Raw genomic sequence first — 21,066 nt, 5'->3', positions numbered from 1 at the left:
TCCTTTATAATTTGTTACAAATGTTTCGAATCACTGCAAGATATTTAAGCTGGGGTGATGTATAGAAGCCCTATATGATGTTACATGTTTGTTTCTAAGTTCATAAAACTTTTACTATATACTTACTGTTTACGTTATGTTCATGCATGAACAATATATTTCAATATATTGTTTTGAAGATGGAAAAAAAGGATCAAAGACCTAAATGAAAGAGAGAGAACTATAAAACTCCTAGAAGACAATGTAGGGAAGCATTTTCAGTTCTTGATGTTAGGCAATAGTTTTTTTAAATAACGTACAGAGGAAGCACAAGCAACAAAAGAAAATACAGATAAATGGGACCTTATCAAAACCACAAGTTTTTGCTCCTCAAAGGATTTTACCATGAAAGTAAAAAGACCACCTATGCAATGGGAGAAAGTATTTGGAAACCATATATCCAATGAATGTTCAATATCCAGAATATACAAAGAAATCCTTCAATCAACAGCAAAAAGACATGCAACCCAATTTAAAAATGGGCAAAAGACTTCAGACATTTCTCTAAAGAAGATATACAAATGGCCAAAAAGCACTCAAAATCATTACTCATTAGAGAAATACAAATCTAAACCACAATGATTTATCATTGCACACCTACTAGAATGGCTACTATTGAAAACAACAGAAAACTACAAGTGTTGGAGACCATATGGAGAAATAGGAACACTCATTCATTGCTGGTGGGAAGGTAAAATGGTATCACCACTGTGGAAGACAGTTGGGTGGTTCCTCAGAAAGTATAAAATTACTTTCTATATGGCCTGGCAATCTTACTTCTAGGTATATACCCAAAATAATTGAAAGGAGGGACTAGAACGGATATTTGCAAACCAATGTTGACAGCAGTATTATTTACAATTTCCAAAATTTGGAAGCAACCCAAGTGTCCATCAACCAATAAATGGATAAATGTGGTATGTTCATTTAATAAAATATTATTCAGCCATAAAAAGTAATGAAGTTCTGATACATGTAACAATATGTATGAACCTTAAAGACACCATGCTGAGTTAAATAAGTCAAACACATATTGTATGATCTTACTGGTATGAAATAACTAGAATCAGTGTCTAGAATATAGGTTACCAGGGGACAGGGTAGGGGTAAGGAATAGGGAGAAAAGGCATAAAATGTAAAGAGTTTCTATTTGAGATAGAAAAATTTGGGTAATAAGATGATGGTGATGGTAGCAGTATACTGTGAACATAACAGCACTGAAATAAGTATTTGTATGTGGTTAACGGAGTAACTTTAGGTTTGTATATATGCTACCAGAATAAAAAATTTTTTAAAAATTCATGGAACTGCACAATACCAACCATGAACCCTAAGTTAAACCATTTACTATAGTTCTGAGCAAATTTTAAGATTATGTTTTCATCAACTGTAACAAATATACCGCACTAACACTATGTTATATATGGGTATAGGGTGGTATATGAGACCCTGGTATTTTATGCATGATTTTTCTGTAAGCACACAACTTATCTAATAATAGTAATTATTATTATAAAGCTCTTTGTGTGTATTAACTCAGCAAATCCTCACAATTATCATATAAAGGGCTATTTATCCCTCTATATGGTTAAAGAAACTGAAGTACAGAGAATTTAGTAACTTGTCTCAGGTCCTTATCCATGAAGTGGTAAGGCATAGAATTGAATATTACATGCCTATTACATGACTTTAATGCTATGAAAATTTTATAAACAGCTTGTAATACAGTATTAATGATAATAATATACCCACACTAAGGTATAATTTTTATTATACCTTAAATATATTAAATAAATATATATTTAATATATTTTATTATACCTTAAATATATTAAAATAAGGTATAATTTTTAAAATATTAGTAAAATATATATGAAAAATTTTTATAAAGCATTTCTCCCATGAGAGCAGAATTTGGATGTTTTAAATTATCTTCTGTGGTGCTTTCCTCTATCTACAATGAAAATTTGTTACTTTTATAAATAGAACAAAATAAAATCCAGTTAAAAGAAAATGGCCATTTTGGGGGATTTTATATAAAACCAAAATGACATTTCACATGAATATAAAATCCCATTCAAAAATTTAAATTGTGAGGAAAGCAGCTGTAGCTCAATCAGCTGGGCTCCTGCCTACCATATGGGAGGCCCTGGGTTCGTGTCCTGGGGCCTCCTTGTGAAGGCAAGCTGGCCCATGCCCACGGAGAGCTGATAGCCCATGCACTGCGGAGAGCTGGCGCAGCAAGATGATGCAACAAAGGGAGATAAGCAGATACAGAAAAAACACACAGTGAATGGACACAGAGAAGAGACAGCAAAGAATGGAACAAGCCACACGGGGGCGGGGGGGGGGTAAATAAATAAATAAATAAATCTTTTTTTTTTTTAATTTAAATTATGAGATTGCCAATGAATGAAACAAGTGAATTTCATTTTGAAAGCGGCTCACTGATTCAAAAAGTCCTAGGGTCTAAATTAATCCCAAGTTCAAGATGAGCTGACAGCGCAATGTTCCAGCTTGTCCCCTCTTCCTAAACAACCAATCTCTGGATATATTAATAGAAATGATTAATCAAAATAGGAAAAGTATTTGACCTTGGTCTGACCATTCTTCTTTTTATTTATTCCACAAACATTTATTGAAAACACCCAAGGGGTCAGGTACTCTTCTACCACTTGAAGGTCTGGCAGGTGAACAATGAATTGGAGCCCTGAGCTTGAGGAGGGAGAGGGGTTGAGGAACAATCTCTCAAGGGTAGTGAGGAAGGTTCTCTGTGGAGAGGAACTGGGGGAGCCTTGGATGAGAAAGACCTGTCAGGAAGACAGGCAAGAAGAGATACCAAAGAAACAGTCAGTTCAAGGAACTGAATGATGACCACTGTGACTGGAATGTAGTGATACAAGAAGAGATGGGAAAAGTTTGCTGGGACAATATCACATTGGGTTTTGATGGCATGTTCAGAATATGCATTTCATTCTATGAGCAATGACGAATGGAGAGATTCAGAGCAGGGAGGAAAAAATAAATGATTTATTAAAAATTTTCTTTGGCAGCTATGTGGAGAATGGATTATAGAGAACCAGTACTTGTCAAAAAGTTACTGCAGCAATCTGAGTGAAAAATGACTGGTGGTTTTGATAGGGTGTTGGCAGAGAGGTAGAGGGAAGTGGTCCACAAATGCATTTTTGATTTCAGTCTGACTCACCACATGTAAAAGACAGAATAGGAAGTTGTTCAAAGGAAGATGCTTAGAATGGATCATGAATCCACAAGCAAAGGCAAAAGAACAGGGGATTTTTACCCTAGAGAAGAGAAAATGCAGGGCTAATATAACAGCTCTTTCAGTGAGTGAGTAATTTGCATGGTAGTGTGATTTAAGAAGTAGAAGGGGGTCATGATTTTCTCAATTAAAATTTCTGCTCTATCTTGCTGGAGTTTACCTCCTCCCACGGACATGAATGTGTTATGTCTCTCTAATTTGTTATGGAGAAAAAAGTTGGAGGATCACTGCACTGGACTTTCAAGAAACAGTTGAAATGCTAAAAAAACAACTATGTTTTACATAAAAACTCTTACATGCCCAATAAGCCATAGATTTGCTATAATAAGATTGTCAGGTGACTTTAACTCTTGCATTTAAAGGGGAGAGGGAAACAAGGTACTTCTCTAAGACCCCTTTCAGCTCTAAATTTCCATGGCACTGAAAAAAAAATCAATTAATTTCAAAACAGACTAAGAATAATACAGGATGTTTTACCAGCTCTGGATTAAGAAGGATAACCCAAGAACATCCACACCCTTACTTTACCCAAGATATGGCTGATAATCCTGTCCCTTATTTTTTCCCAATCCCTGGTAAAGAGAGTGGCTCCCAGGAGGATAAACTTCTTACTTGCAGAAAACAGAGAAATGACATTAAGAGGGTATAGTCTAAAGTTTGCTTCCAAGACTAAGTATTATTAAAACCAAGACCTCATTTCTCCTTTGAACTTGTCTAAAATGGGACAATCTGAAAAAGTAAAGGAACCATTCTTATCAACTAAGTGTGTTTCTACTGCAATTATAAACATACAAACCTCCAGAGAATACCATTTCTGCAAAAGATCACAATAAAATTTATAATACTAAACTTTCAAATCAAACTTTTACTTGTTTCAAAATTGTAATAGCTTTTTTGATCTTGGTTATACTATTGTCCCATTACATAATCAAACCCAGAATTCTAAAATCGTCCCCCAAATCCATGTCCCAATGTGCTAGCCTTGTATAATTCATGGTGAGACCATAAATTTGATGGATTTCATTTTCATGATTATATTATATCATAAGGCAAAAGGAATTTTGCTGATGCGATTCAGGTCCCAAATCAAATGACTTTAGGAAAGGGAAATTATCCTTGGGGGAGCAAGGGCTGGCCTCATCAGGTGAGTCCTAAAAGGACTGAGCTCTTCTGGCAAAAGAAATTCATCCCATGAGAGGGATTCAAAACAGGGGAGAGTCTCCTTTGCTGGCTAAAAGATGGAAGGGGCCATGTGGCAAGGAATGGGGGCAATCTTTTGGAGGTGACAGTTGTCTCCATTAGCCAACCAGCAAAGAAACAAACCTTAGCTCTACAAACACTGAATTCTGCCACAATCATGTGAGATTGGAAGAGGACCACAAGTTCCAGAAGAAAACACAGCCCAGCCAAAGCCTTGACTTCAGTCTTGTGAGACCTTGATAAGAGAGGGCAGTCTTACCATGCCCAGACTGTACGCTACGAATCTGTGGACTAATAAATGGGTGCTGTTGCGAAGCCACTGTTTGTGTTCATTTGTTACACAGCATTAGAAGCTGATACAAGGATCCTGCAATGCCTTCATGTCATCATTGTGAACATGATATTATGCTGAACTTGCATAAAATCCTAATACATTACTTACTTGTCATTTTATTTTTCATAGGGAGAAAAGTAAATTTTTAAGTTTCCAAGTGGTGCATTAATAATATAAATGTAAACATTAATAAAAATTTATAATGGTAACTACTATTATTTATATTTAGTATTTGGGTTTTAAACTAAGTGTTTTTACAAGACCCACATATTATAGTAGTAAAAATACTACAACTATATCAATATCAAGACATGAGATGACATTACCTAAATGTCTCTGGCAGCTTTCTCTTATGTTAAATGGTAACATCTATTATCCATCTCCTAGATGTTCTTGGGAAGATCATAGGACAAATGTATGTAAAGCATCTGGTATGTGCTCAAATAAATGATAGGTCACTTTACCTTTTTTATTTGTATTGCAATCACTTCCTTGAAAGCAGGGACTACATCTTATCACTGAATCCATGAAGCCTGGCACAGTTCCTAACACATAGTAGGCACTCAATAAATATTTTGTTAGGTGAGAGAAATGATCTTATTTATACCTCACCCAATCCTGAAATGGAGATGTATTCCTATTTTAGGTTAAATTTCTTATCAAAGTTTTCTTAAACTAAAAAATGGAGAAATACAGAAAAGCAGGTTTCTAAATTCAAGTCCTGTGGTACTGTGCTATACAGAGGCACCAGAAACATATAAACCTCTAACTCATGGATAATATTTTCACATATTCAGTACTACTACCTGCCCCCCCCCCAAAAAAAAAGCACAAAGAGTAGTCACCACTACCCAGAATTCTATTAAATGTAATTCTCTAAAAGAAATTTCTATTGCTCATTCATGCCAATATTTGCAAAAAAAAAAAAAAAAAAAAAGCAAAAATGGTTTCTAATGCATACATCCCTGATGTCCACATTACAGGTAAGTATCATTATTACAATAAATTTGTATTCCACAGTAAGACTCTTGTACCATTTCACCTTTTTGTGTAGAGGAGATTTTATTTTCATTCAAAAATGGGTACAAAATAGTGGCAACAGCAGAAATTGGCAAGGATGTGAAGAAACTAAATCACTCATACAGTGATGATGGAAATATAAAATGGAACAGCCACTCTGGAAAATAGTTCAGCAGTTTCTTAAACATACCACTTACTATGCAACCTAGCAATTGCACTCCTGGGCATTTATCCAAATAAAATGAAAAAACTATGTCCACACAAAAGCCTGTACATGATTGTTCATAGCAACTTCATTTATAGTAGTCTAGAACTGGAAACAACCAAAACACACTACAATAGGTGAATGGGTAAATAAACTATAGTACACCCATACCTAGAATACTACTCAGCAATAAAATGAAAATCTCTTGCTACATGGAACTTCCATGAATCTCAAGGGCATTATGCTTAGTGAAAAGTGCAAATCTCAAAATGTCATATACTGTATTCCTCCATTTATATAACATTATTGAAATGACAAAATTATAGAGATAGAAAACAAATTCATGCTTGCCAAGTTATGAATGATGGAGGATAGTGGATAGGTATGACTACAAAGGAGTAGTATAAGGCCGGTATCTGTGGTGATGGTATAGTTCTACACTGTGATTGTGATGGTAGTTGCATAAATTAACATGTAATAAAATGACAGAACCATATATATATACTGTAGCAATGTAAATTTCCTGGTTTTGATACCATACAAGTTACATAAGTTGCAACCATTGGTAATAACTGGGTGAAGGGACATAGGACCTCTCTAGTCTATATATTTGTAACTTCCTGTAAACCTATAATTATAGCCAGACCCCTCCTGAAAGATATATATATATATTTTTTTTTAAATCCCAGGAAAAAAAGTAACTTTTCCACAGGGATCTCATTTGATGCTCATAAGACTTCGCAGGTCACATAAAAGCAGGTACAGCCGATTCTCATTATTTGTATCAATTATGTTCTATAAAGGTGCACTGAACACTGGATGAGTGAATATTGAACTGCTGAGAAGAACACAGGATTAGGTTCCTGTGAGTCTCTGGTCACAAATTTTCATCAACCTATCAGTATATAAGCTTGTTATATGTGTATTTATGTTTAAAGACACCTATTTAAGAAATATTGTTGATTCATTAGCATTGAACTCAGGGCCAACTGCACTATGACGCATGCCTGAATGGAGCTTATCCAGCACACTTATTTTTTCTAGAAGGCACATCACAGCCTTCTGGTGTTCAGAAACAATAGACAGCATTTCAGCACTATGCCTGGGGCCTATTTTAAGCAGTAATACCAACAAGAAAAGGTACAAAAATGTGAAAATGTGGCACTAAATATACTGCAAAAAGGATACTTGTTTACAGTATGAGAGCTGAGACAAGAGAGAAGAGCCTTGCCTTGCTTGACATCAGCTAAGAATGTGCCTGTCAAGTGACTCTGTTTTATGCTGCTGTGCATATCCAAGAATGACCATGAAAGTACCACAAATATTGATTTTGGGGTTGCAAATAAATATTAGCAAATAGGCAATGGAATCCATGAATAATGAGAACTATCAATTTTCATCTCCATGTTAGAGAGGAGGTAATTTGAACTAAGTGAAGTAACTTCTCAATGTCATATAGGTGAACAATAAATTGTAGACAGGGGATATAACTCAGATCTTCTAATTCCCAGTTCTAAACAGTGCCAAAATATTTCACCAAACCAAGTACTCCATTCACAATCTGCTAAGAGATATTTTGTAACGGTGACTATTCTATACAAGAAAAGAAAGCAAATAGTTGATCCAACTGAACAGTTTTGATGCTGTCTAAAGCAGAGGTCTCAAAATATGCTCTACTCCTGAAATCCCAAGCTTAGTAATATACTGATGATTCTAAATAGCCTTCAAAAGAGAAAATGAGGATGCACTTGTATCTGGTTGAAGAAATCAAATAGCATAGCAAAGAAACAGAGAAGAAATGAGACAGTTTACTTCAGTTAACTTTATTGCTTTATTCCATTTACCAACTAAAGCTTATGAACAGAAGCTCTGTGGTACTATAACCAAGCCTGAATTCAAAGTAATTAAATTAGATCCCTAGCTCTCCTACATCATGACAAAGGAAAAGAACACCAAAGCTAGGCTAAGCAAAGGAAAACTCAAGGAATCACCCATAATACTCTGATCTTTAATTTCCTAAATTCCCTTCTAACCCATTCTTTTTGGAGGGAGAATGACTGAGACTTGTCAACCATTGATCAAAATGTAAAGTTAAAAAGAGACTATAACTGGAAAGAAAAGGCTGAAAAATTAACCCTGTGAAAGAAAATACTTTGAATGGCAACAAATTCATCCCAATAGAATTATACTCAGACCAAAAAGTTTGAAAATCACTCCCAGCAGAGTTGTGGCTAACTCCTACTCTCCAGTTCTTTGCACTTGCCCTGGACAACCAACAAAAAGATGGAAAAGTTCCCAAAAAACAAGTATCCACAATGCAAGCAAAACAATTCCTTTCACCTGCCCCATAATATCTAAGTCCACTCTTAGTTTGAAGCAGTCAGAGCAGATACACCAAATCCCTCAGAACTGAAGAGTCAACAAACATAAGGGGGAGTGTGACCACAGACCAAAATAGATTTATTGTTATTGAAGTTATCATCTTAACAGAAAAACTTCTAACACTGACATAAAGACAGTGGTTGCCAGGGGTCCAGAAAGGAGGGGGAGGGATGAATAGGGCATTTTTAGGGCAGTGAAATTGTTTTGTATGATACTGCAATGATGGACACATGACATACATTTATCAAAGCCGATAAAACTGTACTGCAGACTGATTAGGAGTAATGCTTCAGTACTGGTTCATCAATTGTAACATGTTAACAAATCAATGTAACATGTTAAAAACAGGGGAAACAATGTGTGTGTTTGGGAGGGGTAGTTATATGGGAATTCCCTATACTTTTGGTGTAATTTTTCTATAAATTTAAAAGTTCTCTAAAAATAAAGTTTATTATTACTAAAAAAGTTTGAGAATCACACACTATACAAATTAGCAAAGAGCAAGTGAGTTTTCTGTGAAAAGCAGAAGAGTTTTAAATAAGATAAAACTCATGATCTTAAAGCTGTTAAGAATTGCATCAACATTTATTATTATTAGCCTGGTTTTTGATTTAAGGAGTTCCTAGTCTCATTCTGCCCCCTTTCTGGTAGGATCAGGTTGCTGCAGGAAAAAAGGAAACTTTTATAGACTCTTACCAAAACGGTATCTCAGCTCTATGATTGTTTCGCCTTCTCTGCTTAGTTCTGTTACTTCGCAAGTATAGTTCCCAACAACGGCGTCACTCTTTTTCATCTTCAAAGAAGCAATTCCATTTAGTAATTCTGATGGTGTGATTTCTGCGCTCGTAAAATTACTGCTGACAGCCTTTGGCACATTTCCATCAAAGGTGAAAATGTCTTTGCCTTTAAATTTCCACTTAACATACATATCTTTCGTGTTTTTCGTCTCCACATTATTAACAATGCATGGGAGGACAACAGTTTGATTGCAAATGGTCATTTCTACGAATCTGGTTGCATTAAATATTAGCTGAGCTGAACCTGGAAAAGAGAAAAATGTCTCATTTAACTTCTAGAATTCTGTAAGTTCTTATATATGTTACAAATCCTTAAGATAAAGAGCAATGCTTCAATTGTTCACTTAAATAAGCAATGCAGCAAAACAGAAGAGATTAACAAGGTAAAAGACAGAAAAAAATTATTTAAAATTAACATGCATGACTGTTATAAGATAAGACTTTACCTTATTCAGATTCATTAATACAAAGTATATATTACCATGCATCTTGGTAACAGATTCAGCAACTATGCTGGAATATGCAGGTACAGTATCTGTCTTTGGAAGCTTTGAAGCAATCTTTACTACCTATTGATGTATGTAGGAAAATATTGTTTTTACCATGGGAAAATTTTGATCAGAAAATCAAACCAAATATTATATTCAATCTCAACTTCTATATACTTCTTCTAAACAGAACTTGCTAAACTGACGGGAGTTATCTCTACCCTTATGCTACATTTCCAGAAAAAAGGTCAGTTCTACTATACTTTAATACCCAAAATAAATTGGATGAATCACACCACATCTTTCCACTAGGATGGGAAGTCTTCAGAATGCTAACAAGATTAAAACATTCTCTGAAGCTGTTTTTCCACTGCAAAGTACAGACGGCAGTGTAGACATTTTGTATGCAAATGTTACATAAAGGATTGTATACAATTGAGTATTTTCCCACTCTGACATTTCACTGAGACTACAGAATGATTTCCAAAAGGATTATTACAGGTATTGCTTCCTCCAAGAAACCATAAACCAGTCAAAATTAAGCTAAGAAACAAGCTGCAATCAAGAACAGGTACTGCTAATAAGGGTACTACCAACTCTTCTCAATAGGATAAATTATCAGTTGATGTCGTATAAACGAAGGATTGGGAAAGTGAATACAATTAGCCATTATTTATCTAAAATGTACAAGAATGTGGGGAAATCACAGTTGTCTGCCATAGTCTTCAGCCATTAAAGTAGATTTGTTTTATTAATTCTTTTTATCTAAGTAGTTAGTTTACTTTACCCTCGGGAAAAAATAAACAGGAAAACAAAGCACTAACATGTATAAATAAAAATATCAACTCTGTCAACAGTTCATCCTTAATGTTTCTTCCTTCTATAAAGACTGGAATAAAAATCAAGGGCATAAGATATTATTATTCAAGGGACATAATCATTAGCTAATAAATGCCCATTGAATTGAATAATAAGATGCATAATGGAATGTGAAGTGGACAATGAAAAGCAAGAGCCTGATCCAAATCCTATCTTTGTCACTCTTTAGTATGTGACCTTAAACAAGTCACCTAACTTTTCCTATGTGTTTAGTTTGTTCTCTGTAAATAAGGGGATCAATAATATTTGGCCACCTCAAAGAACTCTGGTGAGCTTCAAAGGAGAATATATATGGGCATGTGCTCTGTAAACAATACCGTGCTATAAATATATAGAGTGATCTATAAAAATTAGACAACATGGCATTTTAACGTAACGATGTAGATGTTCTTTGGCAGATCCAAATTGCTACACAGTTTTTGGAATTAGCTACATGAGCCAATCTTGTGGGCATGTCCAGCTCACTTCTTCCCAGTTCCCTAAATTTCTAGTGACCAAAATATTAGGGAAATCCAGGCAAAACCTGTACTTCCAATTGTAGTCCCTAAAACCTGGAGTTGTGATTTACTCATAGTCTACTAAATTCTAGGTTTGAGTAGGAATGATTTCCCCTGAAAAAGATGCCCTGAGGGGGAGACTACAGTGTAAAACAAGGAGTGCAGAAAGGGGCTCTTCCCTTTCTATCTGAATTAGAAGGGAAGAAAGTGACAGAAAATTTGGTGAAGGATCTTGAAATGTACAAGAATACCGGGTGCCCTTCCAATGGAATGCTGGGCATCCTCTGAAACAATGTCATTATTTGATTCCACAGAGGCTTCTACCTTTCACTGTCATTGACTGGGCTATTTTATATTTCTGTAAAAAAGAAAACTGAAAGTAATGCAAATGATTCATGTCCACAGAGATGCAAATAAATTTTGTTCTGAAATTGATTTCCACTCAGTTGAGAAGATTCCAAACCATTGCCTTTTACTGTCCTGTGGATATTAACCAGTTTTGCATTTATCTGCAAATCTGTATCAGTATTCCTTATAGCCTGTAAATGGGTTTGTTCTTAATTTTCTTTTGGGAAAGTTTTACTGTCTTACTGTTTTCACCCATTTATTAGTGATTGAAATGACGTGTTAGTTAGATGTGTTAATTTTATATTTGTATGAGACATGACTTTACCTTTAAATTTTTTTAAATAAAAGATACAAATGAAGAGTTTAGCTACCCTTTCAAACTTCAATTTTTAGAAGGCTCTAGGTACATAAGAAATGGTCTGCAAACACACCACAATTTCATAACTTACCTCTAGAAAATGAATTTTCTAATGAATGCAGGAAGCACTAATTTCACTGGATTATTTGTTGTAATAAAAAACTTTATAGCTGGAATAAATGCTATCAATAAAATTCAAAGGAAAATTGACCTGGATACACCATAATTTGAATAATCTTTGCACTAATAATTAATAAACAAAGGGAACCCAAAAATGTCACTCCAGCTGTGATCTACAACTTCATTCTCTGTAAACATTTATAAAGAACTATTGAATAGTAAAATTATCTGATTTGGGTTTTTTCTTTTTTGTCTACTGCCTTCTGATGAAACTGCAAAATGAAGGAAAGATTAGAATATAAAGAGCAAATAAAGAACCATGGATAATTAACATGAATAAGGAATTCTGAATAATCAAGATATGCCTATAGCAGTCTAAGTGTGATAGGAATAAATAAATTAACCAACAGTGATGCTAGAATTATAGATAAATAGTGATGGGAATTATTCTCTATTGGAGGCCAAAAATATTGGACCTTACAACGTTGGTGAATTCAGAACACCAACCCAAACATCTCATACCACAGGCATGAAAACATCTACATAGTTGCAGAGACGGGATCAGACATGGCAGTCACAAAAGACAGGAGCAGCTCAGAAATTTAAAAATGTAATAAATGTTTGTTGAGAATTAGATCCCTATGATACACTATGATAGGATGGAGGGATACACAGTTAATTGTTTTGTTTTTTTAATGTAGTAATTACCTTTTAGAAGCTTACAATTCTGGCATGGAGGAATGATACATACTTTATACAATACAAGGTCATAAGGGCCATTCTTCTAGTATGAACAAGTGCTATCTATGGGTGGGCAGAAAAGTAATTACTCTTAAGAATTTTCAAGAGAATATATGCTGCTACTGGGGAAACAACAAAAGAAGACTGCCATACACACCACCCCTTCTGGGCCTCCAATCTTTTAATTTTTATATGTTCCATGTAAATTTTCTCTCCATTTTAGCACCTCTTTAACCGTTCTCCTTTTGCCCCTTATCCTATATTTTCCAAAGGCATCCTCTCTTCCTACTTAATTCAAATTGTTATTCAGCTGAAAAGCCAGTAGTGTCTTACAATCCCCATCTATAAACTTAACCTGCAAGCACAACTATCTATATCATTCCCTCCTTTTTTCCCCCTCTTCAAAAATGAATCTACATCTGTGAGCTAGTTTCCATATCTGCCTCCACATCCACCATCTCCTTATGGACTTTCCCTAATTAATATTTTCAGCTTCTCACATCCCTGTATTTGCAGTCTTTCCATTAGTTTTGAATTGGTTTTTGCTGTTAACTTAGCTGTTTTATTTTTAAATAAGTGATGCTCGAATAATCACCAGATTTAAAAAAAAAAAAAAATCCCTCATACTTGTCTTCCTCTTCCCAAGTATCCTAAAATAATATCTAAGCACTTCTTAACCTCTATTTTACTCCTTAAATTTTTGTCACCTCTCTACCTCTGCCTCTTCACTACAACAGCTTTTGCTAAAGTCACCATAACCCATCCCATGTAGAAAATCAAATGTGCTTTATTTACTATATTTATTGATCACTGCAGTTGAGCCACTGAATAGCTCCTTTCTCACTCTTATCCTTGATATCACTGAATTTTCTCCTACCGCTTTTTTTACCCTTTCCTAGTTTTCTTCCATTATTGAAATCTGTTCTTTGACTCATGTCAAACGTTACTGCTCCTATGGGATTTACAGTCTCATATTCATCGCCTCCCCACCACCACCAGTATTCTCCCTTACTCCCTTGTTTTAACTACCAACTTACTCTTAAAACTAGGCCCTACCTTTCACTATAGACCTTTGTAAGCCAACAGTCTGATGTGCATTTCTACCTGGATGTACTACAGTTATTTCAAAGTCAACATACTCTACTCACCCTCACTCTACCCTCCTTCCCAACGCTTACCTCTCTATTTCCTATTATCTATAAGTCAATCAGACCTGGAACATAGGAATTATGCTGGATTCATCTGTTTTCTTAGCCATGGAGACTTCGTGGTAGGTTCAACCTAAATCCAATGCCTGGTGAATGAATGAATTAGGCACTCATCATTTATCTGCTTCCAGCCTCAGTTTTTCCCATCCCAGCCCCAATGCATTTTCCAGTTTCCAAAATAACTGTTTTAAATGCAAATGTACACTCGTTAGCCTAACATACTTTTAACAAGCCCCCTCTCCCATTTCAAGCTAAATTCTAAGTGCATCAGCATAGACTAGAAATGAAGTCCTTCAAGATCCTTTCCAGCTCCACCTCCTGTACTTCACTTCCAAATTAAGCTTCAACCCTAAGACCTTCTTGCAATCCATGAACAGACAAGTGTACTTTCATATCCAGGCCTATGCATATGCTGTCTCCTCAACATAAAGAGGTCTATACCCTACACTGGGGTGACTAGGTATGCAAAAGGTAAGAGCACAAACTTTGGAGTCAGACCGAGGCTCAAGTCAGCTCAAGCAATTCCCAGTTGTGTAACTTTAGACAAAGTACTTAACTTTTGCACCTGAAGTTTCACCTATAAAGTACAAATGGTAATGGTATATGTCTTATGGAGATTTTGTTACGATTTAATGATAATGAACATGAAGTTCTTATTACAGCGACTTTCACATAGATGGCAAGCACTCAGTAAAAGGCAGCTACAATTGGCTAACTTTTGCTCTGCTTCTAAAAAACCATTGAGATATTCAATCCTTTCCCCCTTCTCTACACCACTCAACAATATTCATGCCCTTTATTGCTCCCATTGCCCGGTTCATGAGTTGCCACTACCCTTATTACAGAATATTGCAATTGTTTTACCTAGCTGTCCTCTCCATTATGCTTATAAAGTAGTAAAGGCAAGGACAAAGCCTTCATTTGGTATCCACAGAATCTAGCCCAGGGTGTGGCAAGGTAGGCTCAATACATTCCTTATGAATAATAATAAAAAAAAGTATAAATAGCAAGAAAGGAAAATCTATATATCACATGGGAGAGAATTCATGCCTCCATATTTCAAAAGAATTCCCTTCTACAGACCTGATTATGGAATCACAATACTGTATTTTAGTAGAAAATCTCAACAAAATCAGTTCCATGGCTGAATGGAAGAGTTTTAAAATTATAAGAATGTGTGTTAGAATGATCTTCTCAGAAGGTAATGTTTAACTGGATCTCAAAGGATGAGAAGAAATGCTTTGGGAAGGAAGGCCTTTCTAGGCAGAGTAAGTAACACGTTACGGAGGAATGAAGAAACTGAGGTTAGTCATGTGAGCTCTAAGGAATGTGGTTGGGAAAGTCAGTTAAAATTTTCATAAAAGGCCTTTTTTGCCTGCCAGACTGAGGAGTTTAGACTTGATCACAAAAGCATTAGTAAATCACTTAGATTTGCATTTGACTTTTTTTTAAGGAGGTACTGGGGATTGAATGCGGAACCTGTAGAGCATGTGCTCAACCACTGAGCTCCACCCACTCCTCGGATTTGCATTTTAAAAAATAACACTTGGGGAGCAGATGGATGTAGCTCAAGCACAGGCTTCCCACATGGGAGGTCCGGGGTTCAGTTCCTGGTGCCTCCTAAAAACAAAACAAAACAGAAAACAACAAGCAAACAAATGATAAAACCAACACAGGTGAGCAGCTCAGTGGTAGAGAGCTGGCTTCCCAGTTATGAGGTCTAGGGTTCAATTCCCAGCCCAGTACCTCAAAACAAACAAACGAACAATAACAACAACAACAACAAAACACTCACAGCTGTATGTAGGGTAGACTGAGGGCAGGAAAGAAGGGAATGGGAAACTCATTGAGAGACTACTGTAATGGCAACTGGGAAGAAGACCTAAAAATTAGAGTAAAACGCAAAGAAGTAAAATTAATAGGGGTCAGATGTGGAAGGTGAGGGAAGATGTCAACCAAAATAGTGTATATAGTTAGTTAGGTTATGGATTAACTACAGGGAAAGAGATTTAGGAGACTGGGGGAGAATATTTCATCAATATTGAACAGATTGAGTACTAACGTATCCATGACACAATAAAATGGAGATATCCAGTAGATTCCCAAGACATGGATCTGGATTTAAGAAGGTGGGAACTATAAAGACTTGGGAATCACCAAAAATACAGTTGGTAATTGAAACAATGGGCATAAATAAGATTGCTCAGAGAGCCCTCATAAAGCAAACAGAGAAAGTGACAGAATGAAATCTTGTGGAACATCAATATTTATGGAGCAAATAGTTAAAGGGGAACAAACCAAAGAAGTGAGAAAAAAGAGAGAGAAGTAGGACAGTCAGAAGGAAATGTCATTACAGACACCCAGGGAGTCTTCCGGTGGATAAAATGATGTTATATGGGATGAATGAAAACAAATCTCTGGATTGAAAACTATAACATCCCTAGCTTTTTTATCTGCAGCAATGTCAACAGAATAGCGGGATCAGCAATCAGATTGCATTTGGGAAGTGAATAGGTGGGGAGAAAGTAGAGGCAGTGAATCTCTTTCAGTAAATTTGGCATTGTAAGGAAGCAGAGAGAAGGTAGTAAGTGGAGATGTGGAGGCATGGTCAATGGCAAAGTGTTTTTTTGTTTTTTTTTTTTTCCAGTTTTGTTGTTTGTTTTTTCTAATATGGGGTAGGGCAGACTAAGAGGAAGGAGTCAACATAAAGGGAGATTTAAGGTACAAGAATGAAGAATTAAACTAACTGGGCAGGTCTCCAAGATGGTGGAAGTAAAAGAGCTGTAATACAGAGGGTGTCCTTTCCTTGGAAAGGTGAAGAGGTATTCTTCTGAAATGGGATGAGGGAAAATGAAATTAAAACTGTCTAAAAAATTACAGGTAAGTTTAGAAGTGGTAGGAGGGAAGCTGAAGAAGTTCATATCAAACTCCAGTATTTTTTTCAGTAGAGTAGGAAGGTGATTATCTGCTCAGAATGGGTATTCAGGACTGAGGTAAGACGCCTCAGCAATCACTAAGGTAAATGAAGCAAAACCTTTGAATAAAGATGCTACTAGAAATGAATCCTACCAGTTTCTGCTACCAAACCTAAACTCTGTTACAAACCAAATTGGGTTAGAACAAGGACTAAAGGAAAGTCTAGTCAGATCTCAAGGGAGAATAAAATAAACAAAGTTCTGAGGTGAAGTGGGATGTCCATAGTTGTTTAGTTCCAACTCTTAAAGCAAGCCCCTCAGTTGCTTGAAAAGTAGCCTTACAAGAATGGAAGTGGTCTAACTTAAAATCTCAGGGTGTAGGCAGTCTAAAGCCAGTAACATCCAAAATTATGGCTTTATCAAGCACTTAAAATATATTAAGTACCATAGAGTGATAAAAATATAAAGATTTTAAGTTATTAAGAGGCCTAGAGTCTGAACATTGTCTATATATCCAAGTTGATCTTGAAAAGAGCTTAGACTCATATTTGCTTGAAATGAAAAAAGCAATTTTGACAGACTGGTGTTAAACTCCTTGCCTTCCCTTTTAATCTATAGGTGTGATATATATCCAAATATTCAGTCTAAATCTCAAACCCTGGGCTTGATCAGAGTCTGAGTCTTATGGAATTGCTCCATGCAGTTGGAATGAAATATTCAGAGGGGGAGGGGATATTTCTCGTTTCAGTTCCACAAAATCCAAAAGGGAGAAAAAATCCAAGTTCTATTCTCTTAGTCTTGGTATATCAGAATCAAATTTCCTAGGTGCTCCACTTTTTTTTTTTTACTTTAGTATTATACTACCATGAGTTTAGTAAAATTGATCCTATACTATTATTCTTGTTCTTTTATCATATCTTCACCAGTACACAAAATCAAAGTAGCAATATAACTCTTACATTAGATGTGACATAAGATATATGTTTTAAGCTATAGAAAAAGTTATGACACAAAAACCAAAGAGATGGTTAAAATGGTACCCCGAAAATTATCACAAAAAGAACACATTTATAAAAACAATGCATACCTATACTAGCTATAGCTGAATTAACATTAAGGAATGCAAACTTAGTTTTGGTAATTTGAGTGATTATTTTGGATTCAGAATATTTTCAATTTTGGGAAAAAACACCTATTTTTCATCTTTAGAACCTAGTCTTTCAATTCTCCATTAACAACTCAGTGGCAAAGATAAAACATCTGCCAAAACACAGTTGACAGCATGAGCAAGTGTCCTAATGGTAGGCATTTAGTATAATGCTTTAACACACTGTCTCTAGACTGCTGGGGCGGCCCCATAAATAAGTACTTTTAAATAGACATTTAATTCCTTAAAATGGCAACTTGTGTTTAAAAGTAATATATTCTTTAGGAGAAAAGAAAACATTTTCGTTTAAGCAAGCCAAACTACTATCAGACTTAGACAATAAGATTTGTTAATCATGTGTACTCTTGATTTTAAAAACTCACTGAACAATACAAAATCATTCAACCACTGAACACGCCACTTCAAATCACTGTCATCATTTAAGGCTTTATTTACCAGTTAGTGAATAACACTGAAATAGCTGATGCATTTTTAAGCAAAATATAATTGGACATATTGGCATTTGGTGGGTGGGGGAGGGGAAGGAGCACTAATTATTTCTGTATTTTGTAAATCAATACAGTGGGTTGCAGTTTGCCTATAATTAGATGGAAGGGGTATTTGAGATGATAAAGTCTTTTATCAAAAAGATCACAGAAACTGTAGTGGTTACCAGGTAATGGCTCTTGATTGCCACACCTTTATAAATAAAACTGAAAGCAAATACAAACTTCAACAAAAAATGTTCTAAAGCCATGACCTTACCCATTCTAGATCCTAAATTCAGTCTCCAAAATTCTTTGGTTTATAACTACTTTTGGCAGGTGAGAATTCTACCACTGAACCAATGCCTCCTATAACTACTTGTGATTTGAAACTCTTAGCATCTCTTCATACATGTTCTTTTGAAGACGAACATTAAACATACACAAACATCCATTATATCTCATACTGACAAACACTATTACTTCCTGTTTTATATTCAACACTTAACAGAACTCAAATGCATAATACCTTTTATTTTTTCAGGTTAATATTAACTTAGTACAATTAAATGCTACAAATTCTGAATTCTAGGACTCTGTAGCGATTTGAGCACCTTAATATTTCAATGAGTGCTAATTAAGACACGTTCCTATTACTAAAGGAGGCCTAACAGAACTCCTTTTCTCCAAAAGTACCATTCCAGCAGTTCTTCTAATCTACTTGAAATTAGGACTCTTGTTTTTAAAATAGTATATGATTTACCTGTTTTACTATCCAGACAAACTTTGACGCCAACATTGTGAATTAGTGATATTTTATTACGAATTTATAATCTGGTTCAATATGAAGGTTTTCTGATTATACAACAGGTATCCGAAAGCAGTATTATTTTAGCTATAATGACAGTGATGGCAACAAGCATACTAATGATGATGACAGTAAACACTACCTAATATCAATTGTTCATATAACAGAGATCTTTATATTAACAGCTCTAATATCCCAGGATGCTTTAGGGGAGAAAAGTGACCAGCAGGAACCCAAAGGCATTTTGGAATTAACTCCAAGTCCTACTCCTTTATGAACAGCACACTGAGACTAATCACCAGTTTTAAGAATTTAATGTAACAATTGCCGATACTGTTACTCAAACTGCATTCTGAACCTTACAAAAGGAGTTCACGAAAGCCTCAATGTACAGATGTGCAACGTGACTGACACTGTAGAGCCACGAATATTCATTCCTTTTCCTTTCTCGGTTTTTACGGAGGATGTACATAGTTTTAAAGGGCGAAATGGATTCCAAAAGCTTGGGGGGGTCAAAATGCCTTTAATGTCGAAAGACACCAAATCCCACTTTGCTGGAAATGTGTTTTGACTGGAGGTTACAGCTTCGTATTTCAGGCACAATCTGGATTACTTTTTAAATGACTCCCCCCGAAAAGTGGGAAAACTTGAATGTACAATTTAGGATGTATTAATGGTCGATGGGGCGTGGGGTCGTGAGAAGAGTTTCGAGGAAGCTTATTTCACAGGTTTGTTTTTTTGTTAAATGGAAGGGGGCGGCCAGAAGATGCCTCTGATTAAATGCTGGATTGTAAATGAAATTTGTGTCCTTTACGTCCCCTTTCCCGGTACGCTTAAGTGGGAGGGCAAACAGCAGAAACCCGGTCTTACCGACTTCGCGAAAATGCGCACTTCCATCGCCAGAGGCCGGGCCCTCCCACCTCCCCTCCTTCCTCCCCAAACGCGCCCCGGCGCCGAGAAGGAACGGGGAGTGGAGGACGGGGACGGGGCACCGGCCAGCCCTCGGCTCCGCTCCCGCGCTCTCCCGGCCTGACCGAGAATTCTTCGGCGGGGTGCACGGAGCGCACCTGGAGGTGGGGAGCAGCAAGCAGCAGCCCGACCCCGCTCCGCGCTCCGGGCAGGGGCAGGAGCTCGAGGCGGGGCGCCCGGGCGTCGCCGCGGAAGCCGGGGCGCAGCCCACACGCCGCGAGGGCGGCCAGGGGCACCGCAGGCCGGGCGAGGGGCCACTCACCGCAGCACGCCGAGCCGAGCAGCAGCGCCGCCACCAGGGGCCACATAGCCGCGCCCGCCGCGAGGTCGCCGCGCGCCCCGTCCGCCGCCGCAGGTGTCTGGAGCCGCCGTCCCCGGCAGGACCGGCCGCCGCCAGCCGCCACACGCACGACCGGCCGCCGCGGGTGCCCGGCCGCGCGCACGCGCGCCCCCGCCGCGCGCTGCCCCCGCCCGCGCGAGCGCGCACGCGCACTCGCCCCCGCCGCGCCGCCGCGGCTGTTGACGCTGCGCCCTGCCCGCTCTCGGGCTGGAGTTCCGGCTCCCGCCAGCGCCGCGGGCGCCCGGAGCCCGCCCTCGGGGAGGAGGGGGGTGGCGCGGGCGAGTTCCCGGGTCACGCCTCGTGCGCCCGCCAGCGCCCGCGGCCTGGGCCGGCGCCCGCGGCCTGTGTCCCCGCCCGCGGCGCACCCCTCAGCCCCGGGAGACGACGCGCCCCCGGGAGACCTCATTGCACCGCCCCCTCGACAGTTCTTTCCTGCTCCGCGCACAGCCCGCACCCCACGGTTTCCCAGCACTTAGTGTCCTGCTTTCACTCTTCTCTTCCCTGAC

General features: G+C 37.5%; 1 protein-coding gene across 2 annotated transcripts in view; it reads right to left on the bottom strand.

Moving 5' to 3' along the window:
- The window catches only part of CD47 (CD47 molecule), a 62,204-nt gene extending 41,537 nt beyond the window's left edge, over nt 1-20,667 (bottom strand). Inside the window, exons 1-2 of one of the 2 annotated variants that reach the window (XM_058295897.1) lie at nt 20,483-20,667; nt 9,157-9,501 (exon numbers count right to left, since the gene is read on the bottom strand). In XM_058295897.1, the coding sequence (XP_058151880.1) occupies nt 9,157-9,501; nt 20,483-20,528 (391 nt within the window). In that variant the 5' untranslated portion in view covers nt 20,529-20,667. The remainder of the gene's footprint in view (nt 1-9,156; nt 9,502-20,482) is intronic. The other variant, XM_058295898.1, reaches the window with a different exon arrangement.
- Between the last annotated feature and the right edge of the window lie 399 nt (nt 20,668-21,066).

Source organism: Dasypus novemcinctus, chromosome 4 (genome assembly GCF_030445035.2).
Source record: "Dasypus novemcinctus isolate mDasNov1 chromosome 4, mDasNov1.1.hap2, whole genome shotgun sequence".
Taxonomy (NCBI): domain Eukaryota; kingdom Metazoa; phylum Chordata; class Mammalia; order Cingulata; family Dasypodidae; genus Dasypus; species Dasypus novemcinctus.
Note: the sequence above shows the minus strand (reverse complement) of the source record. Positions and strands in the feature narration are given on the sequence as shown.